Source organism: Astyanax mexicanus, chromosome 17, assembly GCF_023375975.1.
Source record: "Astyanax mexicanus isolate ESR-SI-001 chromosome 17, AstMex3_surface, whole genome shotgun sequence".
In the NCBI taxonomy this organism is placed as follows: Eukaryota; Metazoa; Chordata; class Actinopteri; order Characiformes; family Acestrorhamphidae; genus Astyanax; species Astyanax mexicanus.
In genome coordinates, this window is record NC_064424.1 from 31491332 (window position 1) to 31516858 (window position 25527).

Genomic DNA, 25527 nt, shown 5'->3' on the forward strand with positions numbered 1-25527 from the left:
CTTTTGTATAACTTTATGCCACTCCTGGCACAAAAATTCAAGCAGTTCAGCTTGGTTTGATGGCTTGTGATCATCTATCTTCCTCTTGATTATAATCCATAGGTTTTCTATTTGGTAAAATCAAAGAAACTCATCATTTTTAAGTGATCTCATTTTTTTTCCAGAGCTGTGTATATATTTATTTATTTATTTAAATACATATTATATAATACATTATTTTATCATGTTTATACATGACAAAATAAAGATCAAATATTATCATATTTTACGAACAATTCAAACATCTTCATCTTACGATAATTTATTATTATTATTATTTTTCATCAACCTTAAAACTTGCAAGTGCAAGTATTGGCCAATGCTGGGCAGAGGTGGGCGTGGCTTGTCGGAAAACAGGTGGGGAAAAAAACACTGCGCGCCTCTCCAGCACGCCGCTATGGAAAGTGGCCAGCTAGCCGGTTCAGCCCCAACTCCGAGGACCGCGGCGGCCGGGACGCGCTAGCCGGACTCCTGTGCGCCTCTTACGGATGTTTATCTTCGCCTTCGCTGCGGAACAGCCATGCCGGAACACTTCGTCGCGTCTCGAGACTTATGCAGATTTTAACGACGCTCGCGGACAAAAGATCTTTAGCTGGCTGCCTAGCTGAAGCGCGCGCGGGGAGGAGAAGCTTCAGAAGAAAGTGCTTCATTCTGCCACTAAGAACCGATACTTTGTGACGACCCATCCGAGCTGCCGCGCGCGCGGGTGGACTGACATTCCCGACCAAGGTAACTAACTGTGTTGCGCAGAAGCTGCTCCGAGCTCGCGCCAGATACACATGCAGACAGACCGTGCGCGAGCGCGTAAAAAGTGCTGTATTTTTTTTTGCTTTTTGGCTGGTGTGTGTAGTGTGTGCGCGTGTGTGCTTTTAAATAACACTGTCACGAGCAGCTCGAGCTGTCATAACTTTAAATGAAGAGCAGTTTTACGATAAAACGTGACCGTGTTCGCGGTCACGCTGGTTTTGTACGCTGGAACTGAAGCTAAGCTAAAGGGTAAAGTTGGACACTGCAGGTCCTGAAGTGCTGCTTACTTGGCAACACACACACATATATGTATACACACACATACATAAACACACGCACGCACGCGCTCTGTGCCGCATAGCTGGGTCATGTGTGCCAGTCTTGGGGCTCGTGCAGAGTTGTAGGAGGAGTTTGGGGACATGGTGCACATCATCACTATTGTTCACTATCATTTTATATTGTTTAGTATTGTTTACTAGTGTTAACTAATTAATTAGCTTCATTAATTAGTATTTAGCACCTACTGTTTACTATTGTTTCTAATTAATTATTTGATAATATGCTTAGTTGCATAGTCTTCCATACAAGTATGCATGCATTTCCTCCAGGCCTTCCAGGATGCATCAGGTTGGTGCATGCACTCTCTGTGCCAGTGCGCGTGCCAGGCTACGTCTGAGGCCTGCCTTGATGAGGTGACCATGCAAAACCGTCGTCCATCAGTCCCAGCATCCACTTGTGCATCCTGACTCCTGACCCCGTGCTTATTATACTCAAGTAGGCTAGTGCAGAAGTGCACTATTTTAAGGGGATTATTTGTTGTAGTGTGCTATTCTTATTTTAATACTGCAACATACTGCAAGCCTATACGTAACTTTACGTAACAATCAAATCACATCGCATCAGGCGCGTGCTGCATCATTGCTGCATGCATTTTATATGCTAAATATCTTTAGCACTCTTGACTCTTGCACATTTTATTTAGGTGGCCAGAGGTGCGTGCACTCTGCAAGTTCAGCCAGAGCGCGAGGGCGCGGAACCAAACCAACTGTTTGCACCATGAAACCTTTTGCATTCATTCACTTATTAATTATTTCATTAGATTGATTCACCTATTCGTTCATTTGTTTATGTATATTTATTGCATTTTGTGCGCGAGCCATTTTTTTGTTTGTTTGTTTGTTTGTTTTTACTGTATTTGCACGCGAATGTTACCCGTACCCATATAATTTAACGTGTGAACATATATGATACACAAACGTGCATCATGTCCCCCCACCCGTTTTATTCCAAAATTAAAAAAAGTGATGCACGCTTTCTAAATAATAAAAAAGTGATGCACGCGCCCTCCTGTTGCACGAGTCTGCACCGAGCTGTGCGTGCATGCATGCGTGCGCTTTTTACGAGCAACGTTTGAAACATATCCCCCCTCTTCCTCCGTCCTCCTCCTCCTCCTTCACCACCACCTCCTCCTCCTCCCTGCTCGTCCCCGGGCCGTCTTCTCACCGCGCGCTCCGTGTCCATGTTTCCAGGTCTTGGGCGATCTGGCTAAAATGCACCACCAGCAGCGGATGGCAGCCCTTGGCACGGACAAAGAACTGAGTGACCTACTGGACTTTAGCGCGGTAAGCAAGAGCTGCCTTGCTTCCAATTGCATTGCATTGAAAAATTCAAAATGCAAACAATAAAAAAGAACACACGCACGCGCTTTTTCTTTTTTTGTTTCTTTTTTTTTGCATCGTGTTTGGCTTGTTTTTTTTGTTTTGTATTTGCACGTTTGCATGGTTCTGCATGCGCGAGCTTTGGGGGATATGATTGCTGAGTATGATTTATCCATTAATCAATTACAATAATAATAATACCACAATAAAAGTAGAAATAATGATAGCCTATATTTTTAAAGTTAGCAAAATCCCGCACTAAAATAATAATAATAAAAATGTTTAAAAAAAAAAAGCTGCACAAAACTTCTGTCCACATCATAACATCAAAAAAAAGCTCACGAAACGGATGCAGGCGCGCGTGTTCAGCGTCGCGCGACACTTTTAAAAGGCTTTTTCATTTTTGCGCGTAGCTTATCTTATCGATCTTTTTTATTTATAAAAACGTACGAATTTTATTTGTCAGGGTGTTATTTTAACGCAGTGTCCATCTCTCCTTCTCTGTCAATCGCTCTCTCTCTCTTTCTTTCTGTCTTTCTATATGTCCCTCTCTCTCTCTCTCTTTCTCGCGTGCGCTCTCGTGCTCGCTCGCTCCAGCTCGCGCTGTCCCGTGGAGAGGCAATGCAGGAAGGAGATTAATGCCAAAAGCAAAGTCGATGCTTGCGCGCGCGCGCTCGCGTGCATGAATGCGTGCATGTGTCAGCAGCAGCAGCAGCACGAATTTAATGCAACCCCACCACCCCATTCCCAATTCCTTCCCCTGTCCCCTCCACCACCCCCCAACCTACACACACACACACACACACACACAAACACAAAAAAAGAAAGCAAAACTCTCCCATGATGCACACACACACTCACTCTCGTGCATCAAGAGACATGGAGAAAAAATGCATTTAGGAGTTTTTGCGTAGGAAAGGAATTAACCCCCCCCCCCCCCCTCGACACACACACACACACCACTTCCACCCTAAGCCTGGGAGAGTCTGTGTCAAGTTTGCACCTAGTGTACATGCGGAATAGTGGAATTCTATGGGAATACTCTGGGAATACTGAGTGAATTCTATAGAAATACAGTGAAGAAGATAGAGAAAGAGTGCATTACTTATCCGCAGAAGAACAACATAAACAACAACGAGGGTGCATGGAATTCCGACCCTTTCCCAAAGCTTCCTTAACATGAGCTTCAGCTGGACTCCCTTCTCATCAAATCCCGTTAGTTCGACATTCCAAACGCATCTCCTCAGCAGTGCTGCTGCATATCTGTGGTTCGGAGTGTGTGTTTCGTTTTTTTCACTCCTTTTCTTCTAACATGCTGTTCTGATGTGTGTTCTAGATGTTTTCTCCTCCGGTTGGCAGCGGAAAGAATGGACCAACCTCTCTGGGAAGTGGGCATTTCTCCGGCTCAAGTATGTCGCTTGGATGTCTTTTGGATGTCGCTGTTTTTACATTTGTTCTGGCTCTGATGTGTGTGTGTGTTTGTGTAAGTGCGTATAAGTGTGTGAGTGTGTGTGTGTGTTTGACTAATACTAGGATTCTAGGTTTAGCAGTAATATTACTGTTATATGTGTGAATATTATTATATTATTAAGGCTGTTGTTTTTGTCATTAATGTAATTTGCCGACTGGAAGTGTTTATTGGATATTATTGGATGGTGGTTCATATGTGTTTAATATAAAATGTGTGTGTGTGTGTGTGTGTGCGCGCGCACTTGTGCTTTAAACAAGACTGGGCCTAGTGCCACCAGACGAAGCCTTCAGATGATGTGGTAGTGGTAATTTATGTGTGTGTGTGTGTGTGTGTGTGTGCGTGTGTGTTTGCAGCAGGTGTAACATGTGCATGCGAAGGATGCTAAAATGTCGGCATCAGAATTTCGCCAGCCTTTCTTTTTTCACCACGACATAAAAATGAACTGTTTTTTTTTTACGAGATCCAGACGATCGCGTGAATGTAAATGTGAAGCTAAAACAGATAACATTCCTATAGGTGGAATTTTGCATTTGTAATCACATGTATTTTTCAGGGATGTCCGGTGAGATCGTAATTTTTTCAGTATCAGTAGATTCATACAGCTTTTCTCTGATTTTGCTATTTATAGGTATTTGTTTGTGTAAATGAACATTTGTTGTTTTATTCTATAAACTATGGACAACATTTCTCCAAAATTCCAAATAAAAATATTGTTATTTAGAGCATTTATTTGCAGAAAATGAGAAATGTCTGAAATAACAAAAAAGATGCATATTTTTTAGACCTTAAATAATGCAGTCACAGTTTTCATGCACCTTGGCATTTTCTCCTCCACCAGTCTTACACACTGCTTTTGGATAACTTTGTGCAAAAATTCAATCAGTTCAGTTTGGTTTGATGGTTTGTGATCATCCATCTTCTTCTTGATTATATTCCAGAGATTTTTAATTGAGTAAAATCAAAGAAACTCACCATTTTTAAGTGGTCTCTTATTTGTTATATATATATTATATATTTTTATATATTATATGTATAATGCTGTATTTATAACATTACAGATTGTGGATAACGCCTGCTGGCATGGGCAGTTACACACAAACAATATCAGACTGATATTGAATGAGACCTTTGGGAAGAAAACATTCCAAAGGAATTTTGCATTCCGAGTCACCATTCTTTTCTGGAATGCTGTAATGATATCGGTATCAGCTGATTATTACTAAGGAAAATAAAACAGATGTGTAGATACAAAACTGATATTATCCAGACTAGGTTTGCAGGATATTGGGGTAATAATTACATTGTGACAGTTTTGATATTTTGCAATGTATATAGTCAGTAATCCACAGGATATCATGATATTAATAATGCAATCTTTGTGTTAGTGATTGGGGTAAAATAAATGGTATTAGGTGTACATATTCCATAATCTGGAATATATTGTTGGGTAAAATGAGAACATTGTGATTTTTTTCTTAAAAAGATTTATGCTAACTTTGCACAAAACATTATACATTGTGCGATGTGGCTATTGTGCATGTAGACGTATTGCAATATCGATGCTAAAACGATATATTGTGCAGCTCTAATCCAGATGAAGATCACTACATACATTCCAGTGGTTCTGTATATCCAGAACCTAACCGTTTACTAAAGAACCTTTGCAGAACACATAAGCTACAAATAACAAATGCTATATTTGTTATATACTACATTTCTCTTAATTGTGAGCTATTTCTAAGCTTTAGAATTATTAAGGTTATAATTGGCATATCGTCAGATGCGCACAAAAATCTGTGAATCTGAATGAGCCTCGATGTGGAGCTGAAGCAGAAAACTGATGGAATTTCTGATGGTGTTCAGAATCACACATTCTTTTTTTAGGGATGCTGCAGTGACATATCGTCACTGTGGCCTAGTACGACTTATTATACAATATATGGGCCTTTCTGCTGATCTCAGTATTGCCCATTATGTTTATAATAGACCATAAGCATAAACAATATTATAGCCAAGCAAGGAAAGACCAATGCATCAATAGAAGCACTACTTTACACATAGAGGGGACTGTCACAGGTAAAGATCTGTAACTGAAGATTCGTTTTTTATTTATGCTTTTTAAACTCTGCATTAAAAATATATAGTACAAGCTTTTGATGACAGCTAGTGCACCAAATTCAAATAGCTACAATGCATCTCCCAAACTAGTTTTAATTAAAAGTTAAAGTTAATTGTTTTCAAAAAAGGGATGTGATTGTGCTATTGTGCAATTATATTAAAACTATTATTAAAATGACAATAATGTTATTTTTTGCCATTATTTCTGTGACAATATACTGTCTACAAACAACATAACAGGCTTATTTAGTGATATTTGCTGGAGAAAAAAAATTATTGTGTAAATTTAAAGCTGATAAGAAATGCTGTGTTTGGAAAACGTATGTGGTGTAGTCTTATTTGGTATTGGGACTATTTGGATTTGGCATTTATGCAGACAGTAATCAATATACTGATTAATTCAAATTGTTCTCTATATGCAGAACATTTGCGTTTTCTTTAGAAACAGTTTTTACCATTGAAGAACTATAAATAACTAAAGCAGTATGTCTATTACATTTTGCTTAATATACAGTTTTAAACAATCTTAAATGTTTGAAAATCAGAATGTAAAAAAAAAAATAGATTTTCCATATCCGCAAATTCCAACGGTTAGTACGGATCGTTTTTTGAAGTAAAACTGATGGAAAAATAAAAAGGAAAGCGATGACCTTGACCCTGGACTTGTTCTCTCCGAGGAAAGAACATTCCCTGAAGTACGGCCTGGGAAAGACCACCAGGCCCCCACACACGAGCAGACAGTAGACGTTTAAAAAAAGGATTATAATGTTTGTTTTTCCAATTTTTTAACATCCACTTTTCGCTCCGGGATTCTGGATGCTGTGTTCTGAGACTCGGCCTGCTGTCCTCTTCTTTTTCTTCTTCTTTTTTTCTTTTTTTTTGCGCCGGAGCTCTGAACGAAGTTGTTGTTGTGGTGGCTGCGGTGCCGTCTGGGCCCAGACTCTGAACGGCCTGCATTGTTTTCTCCCAGACTGGTGTGTTGTTTAGGGGTTGCTAATTTGCATGCCCCCTCTGCATCCCCCCACCTAACCCCCCCATTTGGCCCTGTGCATTCCCTGCGAAATGTGTTGCGTTTTTTTTTCTTCTTCTTCTGCTTCTTTACGCTGTTCAAAAAGTCGGCTGAGGGGGGGGTGGGGGTGGGGTTGTGGCAACTATAACCATGCCCCCCTGCGTCCCGTATCCCCCACCCCCACCTCCACCCACCCTGGTTGCCATGCAACTTTCAGCAGTTGGCAGGGAGATGCGCGGAAACGTGGAATCGTGGAAAGGTTTTTCGGGACGTGTGAATCTAGCCCTCTGCGGAAATGCGCAAGAAATCAAAAATTCCAAAATGAAAATGAGACGTGTGCTGATTGGCTTGTTCAGAATTGGAGGTGGGCAACATTGAAATTTTGCACACAGCAGGGCTTTAGCAAGGTTGGCACGGGTGCCCCTAAAGGGACATGTGTGAATCTACCCCTCTGCGAAAATACACAAAAAAATAAATTTCCAAAAAACAAAAAAAAAAATAATTAGGCATGTGTGGATCAGCTTGTGCGGAATTGGTGGTGTGCTTGGTTGTGTTTAGGGAAGTAGAGTAGCGTTGAAATTTTGACTTTTGACTAGTCCCTTCAGGGCACTCGCGCCAACCTTCCTGCTTGCCCTGCCGGACTACACATATATAGAAGTGATAAATAAATATGGGGGCCTGTTATAGTTATGCTTGTCAATCAAAAAAAAAATAAAATAAAATAATAAAAGGAGAGGGCGATGGACTGGGAAGGAAACCAGTCACTTAATACTTTGTTGTTGTTTTTTTTCTCTCATCCTCCCACCATCCTGCGCCTCTCGCTGCGTCTCTTTGTCTTCCTCTCAGGAAGCAGAACGATGGGAATGACGAGGGAGAGAGAGGCTGAGAAAGAGAAAAAGAGAGAGAGAAATCTCCATGCTTTAATTGTGCGTAGGATTAGGAATTAATAGGCATTTTAGCGGGTAATAGTGATATTATTAGCATTATTTACTATCTAATGCTAATAATTACCCTCAGTTAATAATGGCTATCATTTCAAGGTTCTGCCGGAGAGTTATTCCTCGGTTAGCGGGGGTAAAAATATCTCCCGTTTTTTTTTTCTCTCTCCCTTTTTCTTTGGCAGGGAGGCCTCTTCCATGTAAATGGACCTTCGTGCCAGCTCGTCCAGCGCCAACAGCCATGATAGAATTGTTCCTCGCTGCCAGTGACTGATACGCCGTGAATAGGGCCTACCTCCACCAGCCTGGCTGCCAGGTCTGGCACCAGATAAAAAGTTTTATGTGCGGTAAAGCATTTAGTAAATTAATCCGCACGACATTGTTTAAGTATGAAAAGATTCGGCTGCTCCGGAGCTCCGTTTCATTTTATTTTATTTCTTTTCCGCCTTTTGAGGCTCACGCCGCGTTATTAATAGATGTCTAAAGGCTGCTGCTTTGCTGCCGATGCCAAGCCAACTCTCCATTGGATCAGCGCCTCGCATCCGCCTGCCTGCCTCCCCGCCTGCCTTCTTTATTAACACAATAGAAACCTTAAAACAGGTCCCAGATCAGCTCAAATTAGCCATACTGCTCTGTACTGTATAGTGTATAGTGTAGCTGTACTGTATTAGCACATAGGCCTAACAGTACTGGGTGTCACGCCATGCTGGTACAAAGCATCTAGTCAATGCATATCAGGAATAGAAATACATACAATCCAGCATTTGAAATAATTTCACTGCATGAAGTGTAACAAGCCTGTATTCACCTCCAAACAGTTGCCAAAAAAACACTGTATTGCATTTATTGTTGGTGCATATCATAGAATATTTATATAGAGTATATAAATAGAAAACGTTGGTTGGCACGTTTTAAAGCACATTTACTGAATGAGCATTGACTCAAAAGAAACCTTAAAACAGGTCCCAGATCAGCTTAAGTAAGTAAGCATTTGTACTGCATTAAGGGTAACAAGCCTATATTTACATTAAAATATTAGCTAAAAATGTGTCAGTTGTATAAAACAGTATAGTGTATTTAAATCCCTGTTGGATGCCAGATTTGTAATACCCATTTACTAAAGTGAACATATTGGAAAATAATAAAATACTGCATTTATGACAAAATATGACATTTTCAATTTTCCAATTCAGTAAATAATACTAAAAAAGAAAGTATAAAGAAAAGTTTAATATTTAAGTTGTTTACTGCATCATATATAATTGACGATGCATTGACATTTGAACTCGTTTGCTTCAACCATTTTTCACATAAAACATTTCTTTTCTAGATTAATTGTGGTCTGAAAAATATAGGTTTGTGTACATCATTTTTTTTTAAACAGTTACTATTTTCACTGTGCAGTTTTACAGATGTTTAAACGTACAGATACAGACATTTATCTTGTCATCCACCAAAAAAATATTTTCAGATAGTAAATCCTTATTATACATTGTCACCCTTCTTATTTAGACATATTCCCATATTTTGCATGACAGGGTGGTTGAGTAGAGCTTAATAGAGTGTTTCCAACATGAAAAGCAAAAAATAAATCATTTAAAAGAGTACAAATATTGTTAACGTGTCATGCGTTTCATAGCATGAACAGCTTCTCTGCCCCCCCCCCCCAAAACAAGGAATCAAATCTTATTCAAGTTGTTTTTTAAGAGATTTAATTAATTTACACGTGCACTAAACATCTAAAAAATGCTGGAAAAAGCTGCAGACTTTTAGCTCCAAGGCTGCAGCGTCCAATCAAATGGGCTGTCAGATTAAGAGGAACTAGAAGAACATTGAGATGGGTTGGTGGTCGTGCCAGGCTAAAAGCTAACCTCAGACAGTCTGTTTAATTTCACCTATCAATTTAATTTTTTAGTTTAATTTTATCATCAACTATAGAGGGACTCAATGAGAAGGTAATCATTTGTATTATGAAAAATTTACCAGTATTTGACAACTCGAATGTCATGGCACTGAAATACTGCTCTAAAATATCTTTCAGAATAAATCATAACATCAAGTAAAGGGAGGGAAACACACTCCTTATAAGTGTCAGTTTGCTTGGGACTTATGTTGCGTTCCATTTGACTTGGGATATCAGAATTGGAACGCTGCCCTCCCGGCAAGAGGCACACAGAGACATGAGACAGGGCTAAGATGTGACAAAGAGAGCATTACCCACCCCACATTTAGAATTCAAGATGGCTGCCCTGCTCATCAGCATTAGGAAAAGCAGTATTATTGTACAGTTTAATATCAATACAATCTGCCTGTGTATCATAACATCAGTCATACACACAGGACTGCACAACTTTACTCTCTGTGCTAACCAGACATTCATATCTGGTATTACCGGGTCAACTCGGTATGTTTTTTCCAGCTCCGACAACAAACATCTGAAGTAAGCGGAGGCACAGCATAACATACAGTATTAGCTTGTTTACCATGTTATTAGAAAACATCACAGACAGGAAAGGGATATTGACACAATATTGAATTTGGGGTTTTATGGTTGGATTTGGTTTATTGACCAAATGTTAATGTTATTTAATGTTGGAATCAAGCCACAAATTTATGTTATTTAAGGGGTACAACAAAACCAATACAGGAAAACAACATTTACCTAATTTAATTTTGATTACTATGCATAATTTATATAATTAATACTTTATAAGCAATCACATCTGACCTTTGTATAGTTCTGTCACTGCACCATATATAGGTGTTCAATTGTTAAACCTTTACATGGTTTGAATCCATTACTTTTTGTGTTTAAAAAAAAGTAGAGAATAGAACTTAAATTAGAACACTATTATTATTATTGTTATTATTATTATTATTATTATTTTTATTTTTATTAATTAACTAATTATTATTATTATTATTATTATTATTATTATTATTATATACAAATATTATTATTTGATAATCATTATAATATTTGTTCTGTTGAGTAAAAAAGTAAAGACAAGGAATAATTTGTAATAATTAAGCAATTTGCTTTGTTTATTTATTTATTGTTTATTAATAAACCACATACCAGAAAAAAAAACATATGTGTATTTCCAAGTTTCTCGTAAAAAAAAAATACAAATAAATTAATTAATTAATAAATAACACAATAAAGTGTATTTTAAAGAAGAAAAAAAACACAGAGAAGGACTGAGAAGAGACAGAATTTCAGACCAATGATAGCATGGCATGGGCGGGACCGTATTAACCTGACTTTCTGATTGGCTGGTTTTACAGCAAGGAGCTTTCTCCAAGTGTTTAAATGCCATAAGCTAGCTAGCTTTAAAATACCACTGGTGTGAACTAAAATGTTTAACAGCTAATACTTTACATTCACCATGTTTATTTTTACTACTGAGTTCCCTCCGATTAATATGAACTGATTTAACACCAAACTGAAAGACTTCTGAAGTAAACAGGGTGAAAATGATTTAAAGAAGTGCTTCACTGGTTAAATTCTGGGTTTAAAAGGTGAGTAACAAGATTCAATTTAAGAGTTAGTTAAACATGGGTAGCTTAGCTAGCTAGACTACTGGTATATCTACTACTTGTATAGTCAGTGTGAGCAGCAGTGCTGAAATTGCTAGCTTTAGCTTGCTAAGCTAGTGGTAGCTATGCTAAGTTGAGGCGCTGCGCTGTTTCTTAGCAACCTTTTCCTGCCCATGTAGTTAGCGTTAGCTCCAGCTCCAGAATGTAATTTTCCTCACTGTATATTTTGAGGGTTGTGGTCGGCCTATACTTTACAAAGTATACGTTTTGGTTGAAATTAATAAAGTTGGTAAATAAAAAGATAAGTTAGTTACCTCAGCTATGAGTCAATATGTTAGCTCTAAGCTAAAGAGAAGAGTGATTTTCCTCCCTGTTTTGAGGTACTAGTCAGCAATATAAGCTCCTTTAAAGCTGACTACAGTGAGAAACATCATACCACACATATTAGCTAGTTATACACTAGCTAGTTATCTCTAAGCTAATATACACTCCATGCACTTCATTTTGAGGTCAATGTTTATACTGGTGATTTTGGCTGAAATGACTAAAATTAGAAAATGAATACCCAAGTTTATTTTAATGTCATAGAGGGTGACATGTTTGTTTTTATTAAAATGACTAAAATTGGAAAATGAATATCCCAACTAAGAGCTCATATGCTTTTCTTCCCTGTATGCTTTGAAATATATACTAGTTATTATACTAGTTTTCTGTTCAACAGTAAATATGTAAGCTCAAAATAAGGCTGGACAATAATTCAGTGTATATATTTCATCGCTGTCCAATGAAAAACAAATTTTGTTTGTGGTCTCTTAATTTTTACCAGGCCTTTATATATATGTTTCAATGAAAGTAATTTTTTTATCTACACTATTTCTCATTGACTGATTTATTTATTACGGATTTGGAATTTTTAAAAAATATTTGTAGACACAGATATCTGCTGTGATATCTGCTGTGGGAGTTCTTGGCAGTCATTTCTGTGGCTTTATTTTTTTTTTTGGTTATATTGTTATCTGGATTGTATCACATTCAGCCGATTATGAAAATGTGATATAAATTTTGTCTATAGGCCTGGCTTCAGGAGAATATTGTCGCTCCTTGTGCTTGATTTTGAAGATGTAGCAGATCTAGCAGATCTGTATCTGACTGAAATTTGTGACATTGGATAAAGAATACTTTAGGCTAATTAGTAGTTTGGCTAGCTTTTAATAGGTCTTTTATTTGTATATTATAAACAGCATTATCAGTACTAAAATGTGCATACGCTGTAGTCTGCAGAATAGTAGGCAGTACTTTAGAATACAGCACAATACGCCACACTGTTACACTCCACTGGTACCTTTTGACCCACAGTTGTATAACTGTAATGGTTTATACAGTCAAACCCCACCGAAACCCCACCATAATCCCTTTAAAGGTCACAGTGCGGCTTTGTAACGCAGCCTGAAAGAAACACCGTCACTTTTTTGTATGTGTATTGTCTGTTGTCCTGTCACAGCTGACCGCCGGCGAACGCCAAGAGTCGACCACGAGGTTAAAACTGGGCCTCCTGCCGCACAATGCCGCCCCTTGTTTATGAACGTGTTTCAAAGGGGTCCTTCAGCCGAGCCCTTTGTGTTCCTCTTGTCAAGGTTACGTCAGCGCAGCCCACTTCCTTCGGCGTGTGTGCTGGGATTCTGGGTCTGTTGACATTGCCGTGTCCTGCACCCTACTTCCTCTGCGATTAAGCGTATGTATGCGTGTGTATGCGTGTTTTAATCTCTGCTGAGGTTTGATAAGGCCACCTCTGCGCTTTCGCAGACTGTTAGTGAAAGTTGGATCTGGGCCATGAAACATGTTTGTATATAAGGTGACACGAAGGGGCCGAGACAGAACACTTGCTTGGTCGCTGCTGATACCTGTGTGTACAGTGAACGAAAGCCTGGCCACCTGATGTTCCGGCCTGTTTCAGTGATTTTACTCGGTGCGCAGCAGGTTGATCGATATGCTGATATATTGTTCGTATCATGATGAACAGTATGCTTTTGTGAGTGCATTGTAAAACATGGACTGTACATGTTTTTTTAAAATGTGCTGCAGTGTGAAACACATCAAATACTAAATAGTACTGTGATTTTTTTCTTAGCCATATTGCCCCCCCTTCATGTGCAGTAGTGCTTATAATTGGACATTGGGCTTGCAACAATTGAGAGGTTATTTCAACCTTATTTATTTTATTATTTTATATATTTATTTTTATTTTTTATTTATTTAAGGACATTAAAAAAATGTTACTAATTTAACACTGCAGATATTAATTTAAAACTAACAGTGTTGCTGTGACACTGCTAAGTCTACTGTGTGTATCATTGCTGTTCAATGAAAAACATGAATCTCCAAAACCACATCTTTTCAGGAAACTTTCTTAACTTTCAATAAATGTCAATATAAAATATTGTATTTTAGAAGCTTTTGTAGAATTTCTATTGGTCCAGTCATCAAGAAATTTGGACACAGTGTGAGAGACAGTTTGTTTGATCAAATTATGTAGTTTAAAAAAAATAAAAAAATAATAATAATAAAACACTATCACTATTAACTAAAAATTTAACCACGATAATGATTATTTTAATAAAGCACAGACACTGCATTCTTCTTTGATAATAGCTGCTCAAAATGCTCAGTTGACTCATTGTGTTCTCCGAGTTCACCTCTATGTTGCTTTCGTGTGGCAGATTGGATGGAATGGAGTCATGTGACCAGTAGTATGTTTTAAAGAGACAGCACATGAAAAAATATTAGCAGAATAAAAAAATAATAATTAATTGCCATGAGTAAAAAAGAGTTTCTGAATGTTGGTTTTGATCATTTTTTTCAATACAGTATTATGAATTATTGCAAAGGACTTTTAAATGTGAAAGACTTCATGTTCTAATAAGGATTACAATTAGAAATTTAACTCTAGCCTATTGCAAAGAATAAAAATATTTTATTGTATTTTATTATATCGAATCCATGCTGTATCACCTGCTTTGCAACTTATAGAAAATGCATAATTCATAGAAACAGATGTGAAGATTTGAAGGTGAAACCATATAGACATATATGGGCATGGACTGTTTAGGGCTCCACTGTTCCGTTGGAAAAACAAGTGTACTCCTATAACTGCTGTAAACCTGAGACCTGAACAGCTTCTCTTGAACTTGAGGTTCAGTAATAGCTCTGGTGTTACAGTGTAGATGAATTCAGTGCTGCTTTGTAAAGTGGCAGCGTTGTTGTTGCTGCAGCGTGGAGGTCGGAGGAAGTGGGGGGCCTGGAGCAGTGCTTCCTGTTTGTGCGCACTGATGTCCTGAGTGGAAGTGGGCCTGGCACTGTGCGGACTCCTGCTGCCGGCTGTGAACCAGCAGATCTTACCACTCTGTTATTTTTAGGATCCATAACACATCAGGAAATAACGAGGGCTCTGTTTTCAGTATGAAGACGATTCTCAGTTCATTTCATTACCTTCTATTCCAGTCTGTTTCCTTCTGTTATATTCCAGTTCATTCTGTTTGTTTCCATTACGTTAGTGTGTTTTATTCCATTTCACTCCATTTTAATTTATATCTCATGTATTCCACTCCATTCAGTTCCATTCCATTTTCATTTATCTTATCAAATTCAGACTGTACTATTTTGTTCCTCTCCATTTCTTATTTTATTATGTTCTGTGCCTTTACATTCTATCTACTCCATTTTATCATATACTGTATTCTATTCCATTCCATTCCATTCCATTCCTTATTGTTCCAATCTATTCTGTTCCATTACATTTTTCTTGTACTATATTCCACTCCCTCCCATTCTGTTCCATTATTTCCAATTTATTAGTCTCTGTTCTATTTCCTTTAACTTTATTATATTCCATTCCATTGATTTACATTACATTATACTCCAGTTTCAATGACAATTTGTTATGTCTTGTTCTGTTTCTTTCCGTGTTATTTCACTACTTTCCATTTTGTTTCCACTCCTTAGTGTCTCAGTTCTGTTGATTTATATTGTACAGCTTTGGAAAAAAAATAAGAGACCACTTAAAAATCATAAGTTTCTTTGATTTTACCAAACTGAAAACCTCTGGAATATAATCAAGAGGAAGATGGATGATCACAAACCATCAAACCAAGCTTAACTGCTTGAATTTTTGCACTAGGAGTGCAGGCATGTTATCCAAAAGCAGTGTGTAAGACTGGTGGAGGATAGAATATGCCAAGATGCATGAAAACTGTGATTAAAACCAGGCTTAAAACTTTATGAATATGAACTTGTTTTCTTTGAATTATTCGAGGCCTGATGAATAAATGCTCTAAGTGAATATAATTTTTGGGCGGAATTTGGAAGAAATGTTGTCCATAATATATAGAATGAAATAACAATGATAATTTTACTCAAACATAAACCTGTAAGTAGCTAAATCAGAGAAACTGATTCAAACTGTAAACTGAAACTGTGGTCTTTTTATTTTTTCCAGAGCTGTATGTTTTGTGTGTGTGTTTAGATTAATTAATTCTATTATTCTGGTGATAATTATGTTTGAATGTTGAGAACATTGGGAACATTTGGACTATTGTATTTTTCTAGAACATTTAAGAAGAATTTGTGTTCATGTGTGAGGAATTTGTATTTTTATAAGTTGCGTAAAGCAAATGTAGGGCTTCCGTTGACAGCACTGTTTGCTAGTGCAATCATCCGACATCTCTTTTTTCATCCTCGGCAGGCAAATGACCAGTAATTCCATCTGCCAGTCAAACAACAAAACATGAAGCCAACTGGAAAAGTTGTTTTCCACAGTTCCGCAAAGTTTGCACGGACAAACAAGGGCCAATTAAAGCAGCACGGGAAGGTCCTTATTATACGGTACCCAACAACAGCAAGTGTACATTACAGACCGCTTCCCATGCCATGCAGGTTGACTCCTTTCTATGACAGCTCACTTGATCTCCGGCATGCCATCACTTCCCACCTGTAGTGTGCTGTCATAGTAACGGCACATTTGAGGGAGCGGGGGAACCTCCCCCTCCGAGAGCGCCGCTCGACGCCTTTCTCGGCGAGCTGAAAAGGAGAATGTGAATGCGACGGGGTTTTTTTTTTCTCTCTTCCCTCTCCCCACCGCGCTCACCGTCACACCTGCTTGGAGCGGCGGAGGTGAAGGGTATCAAAAAAGTATAATTAGTCCTCTGAAAATAAAGACGCGCCAGTGTCAGCCCGACTGGTAATTAGCTCCGTAGGTGAGCGGCACACTTCGAAACGGGAACTTTTAATTAAAGCGGCTGACTTGTTTAGAGACCGTCAAGTGCGACACGGGAAGATCCACCGCCACAATGGCTGCCATAACTGAGGCGTGACAAAAGTTAATGTTAGAAAGAGTGTTTGTGTGTGTGTGTGTACGTGTGCAATCGCATTGGCGTTGAGCGCTCACTTAAGGCGCGAGAGTGTCGTGGAGATGACGAGGCTTTTCTTCCACTTGTCAGCTTCTTGAACCCGGTGACTTTGGTTGGGCATGGGTTCTGATCTAGACCAAACCATACTAGACCAAAGTATCCACCACTGTCGTTCAGTCCAGTAGCATCTGCTTCAGGAAGTTCAATTCTTCTGAGGTTGCCATGTGCTGCATTCCATAAAAAAAATTCTCCAAGGGGAACGATTTGGGAATCGATGCCCATTCAGGCTGTAGAATTTGCCGTAGGCATGTTGCTTTCACCAAAGTCACCAGTGGATTGATGTAGCATAAATGCAGATTTTGCCTCTGTGTGTGTTCTATACTGTGCTGAACCTGGAGATGCACAAAAAAATGGGCAAAAAAAATTGACATACGCAAGGTTTTTAATTTTTTTTTTAATAAATTGATATCAATTTATAAATAAATACTTTAAGAAAAAAAATCATACCTTCTTTTTAACATCCTAGCAGACCAGAAAAAGCTCAATTCCAGTCATATATTTACCTCAGCAGTGCTACTCAAGTCAAATTTTCAGTGAAAGAAGTCTAAGTTAGTTCGGGATAACGTTACAGTCCTAGGCCTGTATAGATCATACTTTCAGCTTGAAAACAGCCAGTAACACAGAGTATCTGTGCTGTCCACTGGGTGTGCTAATGCCATTAGTGCATAATATTCAGACCCTCACAGTGCAGACTTTTCTCAGAAGGTAAAGGAACAGTTTTGAGTCTGAATATTAATTGCCACACAAAAAAAAATCATATAATTTGAAAAAGGTTTCACTCAAATGGTCAGGAAATTAATTTTATAATTAAATGAAACAATGTCATAAGTGCGTCATTTCACCTTTCAGATTTGGGAATATCTATTGTTGTTTGTTTGTAAATTCAATGCAATTCCATGTTCAGTCCAGCTTTATTCAGGGACAATTTGAAGAGGTTGAGGAAAGTCAATTTACGCATAATCTTTTCAGTCTTCAAAAACGTCCATATTGCTGCCCTTCAGACCACCCAGCCCAGTTATTGTAATATTAAAAAGAGGTGAACAAGGCTTCCCTCTTAGCATTTCGGCTGGGGTTCTGCCTCTCCAAAGGACGTCCTGAGGGGGTCAATCATTCCACACTTGTTGCGAGAATCCCACAAAAGAAGAACAGGTTTAGAGCCGTAACTCTTTTGTGTCTGTGAGCCACAGGCCGCTGCTTACATGCCCGGTTATGCAGAACTGACCCACTGTTGGACCAGGCTTTGTTTGTTTTTGGGGAAACGGGTCAGTCCTTTAAAATTGAGCAAAATTCTGAATGGTGTTTGAAAAGTTAAGGAAACAAGTTCAACTTTTGTAGGCAAGTTTAACTTTTCCTTCATCTTTCTTTTTTTTACTACGTTAGAGAAGACTATGTGCTGTGCTGCTATAATTAGTGTTTTCCCTTTAATTGGCAGAACTGACCACCTGCTTATTAATAAAATAATAAATAAGAGAATATTTTTTTCTGCAGATATCAGGCATTCCTCAAACCCAGAACCTAGAGTCAATGCAGACGTAGTGCTATTGATTCCAAAAGAGATTCTAACATAATTTTATATGCTACTAAATTTATTAAAGGTTACTAAAGGCTATTTAGTTGAGTAGTGTTGAGCCAATTTGAATCAATGGAATTGTAAGGTGTGGAATAAAATGGAATTTATTTGCCATAGGAGGAAATGGAATATTGGTAATGGTAAGGTGTGGAATAAAGTAAGAAGCAAGAGACAGTATCAAATGTAAAAAGGAATAGAACAGAGTGGGGAAAAAAGAAATGAATTGGCTCAGAAGGGAATGGGATGGAGTGGAATACAATGGGAGTCAGTGGGAGGGAATACGGTACGTTGGAAGGTGTTTGAATGGAATGGAAAAGTGTGGAATAAAGTGAAAGATAGAGATGGCAAAAGGGAAAGGAATAGAGTGGAATATGGAGTGGAGTCACTGACATGCCAAAAGTCATGAAATAGCAAGTTTGTAAATTGATCAAGAAGTATTACCTCAGGTGATGACTTACACAGGCCACATCTAAAAGTTGTACAAGTTGTGAGGTGTTATCTTGCTATCTCAGCGTATTCATGGCGAGGTGATGGGAATTATGTTGTTGTGAACTAAAGAAGTACACTACAGGTGCTAAACATGTCCTGGCTGACTGACTGTATCTGTATGTACACTGCCTAAGCAAATGATGTGGGGTTGTTGCTGCAGTTGGTCAGGTCTAGCAACTGTATGTGCTGAAAGAATGAGGTCAGCTGACTACCTGAATATACTGAATATAGACCAGGTTATTCCATCAATGGATTTTTTCTTCCCTGATGGAACGGCCATATTCCAAGATGACAATGCCAGGATTCATGGAGCTGGAATTGTGAAATTGTGGTTCAGGGAGCATGAGATCATCATTTTCACACATGGATTGAGAGAGTCCAGACCTTAACCTCATTGAGAATCTATGGGATGTGCTGGAGAAGGCTTTGTGCAGCGGTCAGACTCTACCATCATTAAAGCTGCTACAAGATCTTGGTGAAAAATGAATGCAACACTGGATTAAGATAAATATTGTCACATTGCTGAAGTTTATCGAAACCAGGCAGTGTATGTGATCTATAGTGGTCATGTGATTTTACAGCACACGGCTCCTTTAACCTCTTGGACAGTCCAGAGTTGTGTTTGGTTTAGTCGCTCTATTCAACATTGAGATACTCTGGAGTGCGAGAGTGTTTACATTATACACTGTGAGTGTGTGTGTTTGTGTGTGTGTGTGTGTTTCTGTTGTGTAATTTGTGTGTGGTGTGTGTGTGTGTGTGTGTGTGTGTGAAAATTGAGAGGAGGTGTCTTCGCTCTCCTCTCCTTATTGGCAGTTGAACATCTGGTGGTGTGTGTGTGTGTGTGTGTGTGTGTGTGGTGATGCCACACGGATCTCCCCCTCACATTCCATTCTGTCAAGGACCGCAGTACAGCCGCTCTGACTGACTGTGTGTGTCTATGTGTGTGTGTGTGTGCGCACGCACTTGTGCACACACGTGAAAGGTGTGTGTTTGTGTCTTTGGCATGTTTGGTATGGTTGTGATTTATTCACCCATAAAACAGGAACTTATGACTACAGTAAATGTTTGTGTTTGTGTGTAAGTGTGTGTGTGCAAATTTATTGTGTATGCTTTATAAGCTACATTTATAAGTGTGTGTGTGTGTGTGTGTGTGTCTTTGTGTGTGTTTTCTCCCCACCACTGATTTAATGTCCATTTTGTTCCACACTGAACCGATTACAGCTCTAATTATCCAATAAATATGCCTTTATGAAGCTGCTGCTTTAGTCTGTAGAGTGAATGGTGTGTTTGTGTGTGTGTGTTTTACAGAAATTTGGAATATACATTAATAAAAAAGGCACATCATTTTGCATTGATGTGAGTGGATAAGTAAAGAGAGCAGGATGATATGGAAAGTGGAGACAGCTATGGATGGACAGGATTGTGGATGATATGGACAAGTACATGTATAGATGTCAAAGAAGGAGATTGCTGTGGTATTGCTGAGTTTGGGGATGATGTGTATATGTGTATTGATGGGTATGTAGATGATACAGATGATTATAGAGATGATATAGATAATATATGGTATAGATATGTATGGACAGGGTTGGGAATGGTATGGAATAAGATGGGGATGATATTGAGTTAGGTGTGGGTGGTTTTGGGAATGATGTGTATATATTAATGGAAATTTATGTGTATGGATAGATATGTAGATGATATGAATGATTAAAGAGATGATATAGATAATATATGGTATAGATGGGTATGGACAGGGTTGGGAATGTTTTAGAAAATGAGGATGATATTGAGCTGGGTGTGGATGGTTTTGGGAATAATGTGTATATATTAATGGAAATGTATGTGTATGGATAGATATGTAGATGATATGAATGATTAAAGAGATTATATAGATAATAGTTGGTATAGATGGGTATGGGCAGGGTTGGGAATGGTATGGAAGAAGATGGGGATGATATTGAGCTGGGTGTGAGGATGGTTTGGATGATTGTGTAGATGATACGGATGATTATGGGGATGATATAAATATTATAGTATGGTTATGTGGGATGGTATGTATGGGTGTGGGTATGAATTGGTTGGGAACAGTATGAATGAAGATGGTGATAGTATGGTGGTTGTGGGGATAGATGGGTATGTTGGGAGCGGTTTGGATGAAGATGGAGATAGTATGGTAATTGATGTTATTGATTGAGAATGGAATGGATGAAGATAGTATAAGAATAGTACGGTGGTTGTGGGAATGGATGGTTGTTAAGATGATATGAATGCTTATGGGGATGATATAGATAGTATATGGTGTAGATGGGTATGGATGAAGATAAGAATGGTATGGTAGGTGTGTGTATGAAATGGTTGGGAATGGTTTGGATGAAGATGGGGATGGTATGGTGGGTGTGGGGATGGCTGGGTATAGTTAGTATATGGTGTAGAGGGGTATGGATGAAGATAAGGATGGTATGGTGGGTGTGAGTTTAGATGGGAATAAATATGATATGGATGGGCATGTGTATGGACAGGGTTTAGGAAGTTATTAATGGGCATGAATGAGTGTTGTGACATATTGATGAAGATGAAGAGTATCTAAAGTAACCTTTTGATGTTTGGACATCTGTACAGATCTGCTCGGCAGATTTCGGAAATATCCAGAGCTGACAGACTCATCATAACACTCCAACAGAGAGAGTGTGTTCTTTTGTGTATACAAAATGTATTTGTTTTGGGGTGTGTGTGTATGTATTTGTAAGAGTTAGAGAGACTGTGTGTGTACATAGAGAGGAAGAGAGTATGTGTGTGTGTGTGTGAGGAATGTAAGCAGATACGGAGAGGAGAAGTCATTCTCACAGAAGGGCTCTCACATGAAAGGCTTTTGTCTGGCCACTGCGTTCAAACACCACTCGTTTTTCCCCCCTCCCTCGCTCGCCCACTCCATTCCCTCCATGCCTTTTTTCCCTTCTCTCTCTCTCTCTCTCTCTCTCTGTGGAAGTTGTGCAGGTGTTCAGAGTGCAGTAATAAAACACAGCCTGTTATTTAGTGCATGGGGCTCTGATCCGGCCGGGTGGGTCTCTCTCTCTCTCTCTCTCTCTCTCTCTCTCTCTTTCTCTTTTCCACTATGTAACTCTCTCTCTCATATACTTGTTCTTTTCTTACTTGCTTACTTGCTTCTTTTTCTGTTACTTTATCAACCTTTCTCCCTCCCTCTCTTTCTACTTTATCACTCTCTTTATCCTCTTGCTTTGTTCTCTCTCTCTCTGTCTCTTGCTTATACTATATTACTCTTCCAACTTCCAACTATTCCTCTTTTTTCGTTCACTTTTTGCTTATCATCCTCCTTTTTCCTGTCTCTCCCACTCTTTCGTTCCATTTATCAACCTTTCTCCCACTCTTTCATTTTCTTTCTTTTCTCTTTATCATTTACTCTTCTGTCCCTATCCCTCTCTTGGAATATATATGTATGATCTCACACATTATTTGTCTCTTCATCTTTAATCATTTGTTTCGTTTATCTGTTTTCCTCTGTTACTTTCTCTGTTTACACACCCTCTCTCTGTATCTCTTTTTACACTCTATCACTCTTCACCAATCTCTATCTTTCGTTTTCCTTCTATCTTTCCTGTTCTTTCTTCTAGTGTATTTCTATCTTTCCTTTTCGTTCTCTAGTTATCTCTTTTGTCTCTGTTTCTCTCCTTCCTTCTCTCTCTCTCTCTCTCTCTCTCTCTCGTACTCTCCCTCACCACCCCCTCTTTCTCTAAAAGGAGGAGGGGGGGTATAATGGGAAAGGCAGAGATCTGCTCAGTGTAAACATTCAGTTCACTGTTATGGACAGTGACAGACCAGACACACACACACACACACACACACGTACATATTCCGGACTGCGAGTGTGTGACGTCAGTTCTAATGGTAATAGCTGCTTAGCTGCTTAAGGTTTTAACATTAGCATGTTTGTGTGATGATGATGATCATCATCAATATTTTAATATTAGGTTGTTTCTTCCAAAAGTTAATAATAAAGTGAAAGAGAAGAAAGGTAGAGACAGAAAATAATTACAGAGGGAGAGAAAGAAAGATTAAGAGTGAAAGAGAGAGAGAGAGAAGGGACTGAGATGAAAGAAGAAAAAAATGTATTAGAACGTTTGCAGTAAAAGTAGTTTCCACTGGTTACTCTAGTATCTCAGGTGGTTGCTAGGTGGTTGCTATGGTGTTGTAAAGTGTTTGCACAGTGGTTTCTAAGGTATCTGTGGAGGTTACTATTAGGGTTGCGCAGTACTGAAAAAGAACTGACACTGTATTGTATTGTTGCTTAACGTTCTAAAAATGTTAAGCAAAGTTTTTAAAAGGTTCCAGAAAGGTTATCCTGTAACATTACAGGAATAATATTACATTCTGAAAACATTCTGGAACATTCTGAAAACATAAATGTTTGCATCACAATGTTATTAAAACATTTCTCATGTAACATTCCCAAAACTAAAAATTCAAACATTGACATGTGATGTTGCAGTGACGTTACAAAAAAATAAAATAAATAAAAAACTTTTGAAGAACCTCCAGAGAACTTGACAAATTAAATGTTTAAAGAGCATTAACTGTAACATTAAATAAACATTTTACTTACCAAAAATTATTAGCAACTCAATAGCAATATTCCAGCTTAGTGGCTGCTGTAAAGTTGCTCAGTATTTGCTCGGTGGATGCTATAGTGTAGTTAATTGAATGGTTTGGTTTTGCAGGTGGATGTTGAGGTGTTACCAAGTGTTTCTTTTGAAGCATGCCTAAACATTTGCACCTCATTGATTCCTGTTGGCAAGAAATACAAATATATACAAATATACATACAAAAAATGCTTTGCTATATAGAAACTCTTGTCTCTCTGATGACAAAGCTTTAAAACAGACCAAACAGTCTGGAATGGATTCAGTGTGCAGTATAATTGCAACGTGCAGGTAGAAAGTCTGGTGGGAAATAAAGTACAACAGTGGAGAGGAATGAAAGAAAACAAAGGAAAAAAGGAGGATTAACTAAAAAATAAAGAGGAATGAGAAAGGAAGGAAAGAATATGCTCAGAAACAGAGACGAAAAAAGGCAAAAACAGAGAATAAAGAACTTGTCTTCATTTCTTTCTGTATTTCTAACTAAGGAGCTGTAGTGTGTGAGCAGTTCATGAGCAGTGTATAAGCTGTATGTGAGCAGTGTGTGAGCAGCAGTAGTTTGATTAGTTACAAGCAGTATATGAGCAGTGTATAAGCAGTAATTTAGTATATGAACACTGTGAGCACAGGACATTTGTATATGAGAAGCATATAAGCACTGTATGCACAGTGTTTGAACATTGTATGAGAAGTATATGAGCAGTAAGTGAGCAGTTTGTGAGCAGTGTATTAGCTGAACATGAGTGGATGAACAGTGCATTAGCAGCCTATGAGCAGTGTATGAGTAGTATACAAGCAGTGTGTGTTTGTGTGTGTGTGTATAGATGAGCAGTGTGTGAGTGGTGTTGTGGACGAGGGGCGGAGACGAATGGAGCTGGTAAACAGATAAAGGGAGAGGGAGTGAGCTCGGAGTGTGTTTAGCACATTCGTCAGGGAAGTGTGAATTAAACGTTTCGCCACTTTAAGAAAATATTTCGAGCTTCATTTGCAGAGTTTGAGAAGCGGCGCTGATTGTTTTCTCCATGGTAAACTGCCGCAAATTAACACACGCAAAATGTTTACCTGTTTACTAAACAATTACTCTCTCACTTCCACACCGACTTCATCTTAGAGAGAGAGAGAGAGAGAGAGAGAGACTCTCTCTGGACTTGTTATTTTTTTTCTAGCTTATTTCCTTTCATTTTTGATAAGCTTGCTCTTCCTCTCTGTCTTACTTTCTTTTCTCCTTCTCATTCTCGCTTGTTCTCTCTCTCCCCCATCTTTCTCTTTTTTTTGTCACGACCACAGAGCTTCTCTCTCTCTGAAGTCTGTTCAATGGAGACCTGACTTCTTGGCCGTGTGTGTGTGTGTGTGTAAGCCCCTCATGCACAGACTTGTTCAGTACCTTTCCTGAGGTTTGTTTTTGCCTAATAAAAGGTCTCTGGACTTTAAAGGTGTGGGAGTGACGCTGTGGTGTTTTTCAATCCGTGTATCATTCGTTCATTTGATATTCAATTGAGAATCAAAATCGGAAAATTAAAAAACCAATTCGTTTTTTCGTTTTTTCGTTTTTGAATATAATACCAAAAAACGAATAACGGCTTGTATTTTGTATTTTTATTTGGTTATCCAAACAAAAATTGGAAATTTAAAAAACGGACCAGGAGCCGAATTTGATTTTGATTTTGAACTTGACCCATTTGTGTGCCCCGGAAGTTACTGATTTGTTTATTCTTGGTGGGTTTCTGTTGCGCGGGAGTTCACTGCAGTGTTATCTACACTACATCAAGTTCAAAATCAAAATCAAATTCGGCTCCTGGTCCGTTTTTTAAATTTCCAATTTTTGTTTGG

General features: G+C 38.5%; 1 protein-coding gene across 6 annotated transcripts in view; it reads left to right on the forward strand.

The window, feature by feature from the left end:
• Nucleotides 1-441: 441 nt before the first annotated feature.
• Nucleotides 442-25527, forward strand: part of LOC103029501 (transcription factor 4) — a 274560-nt gene continuing 249474 nt past the window's right edge. For 3 of the 6 annotated variants that reach the window (XM_022676295.2, XM_022676293.2, XM_022676296.2), the window contains exons 1-3: nt 443-768; nt 2316-2408; nt 3781-3853. In XM_022676295.2, the coding sequence (XP_022532016.2) occupies nt 2337-2408; nt 3781-3853 (145 nt within the window). In that variant the 5' untranslated portion in view covers nt 443-768; nt 2316-2336. Of the gene's footprint in view, nt 769-2315; nt 2409-3780; nt 3854-11375; nt 11503-25527 lie in introns of those variants that run through there. The other 3 variants (XM_022676294.2, XM_022676297.2, XM_049466731.1) reach the window with 3 other exon arrangements.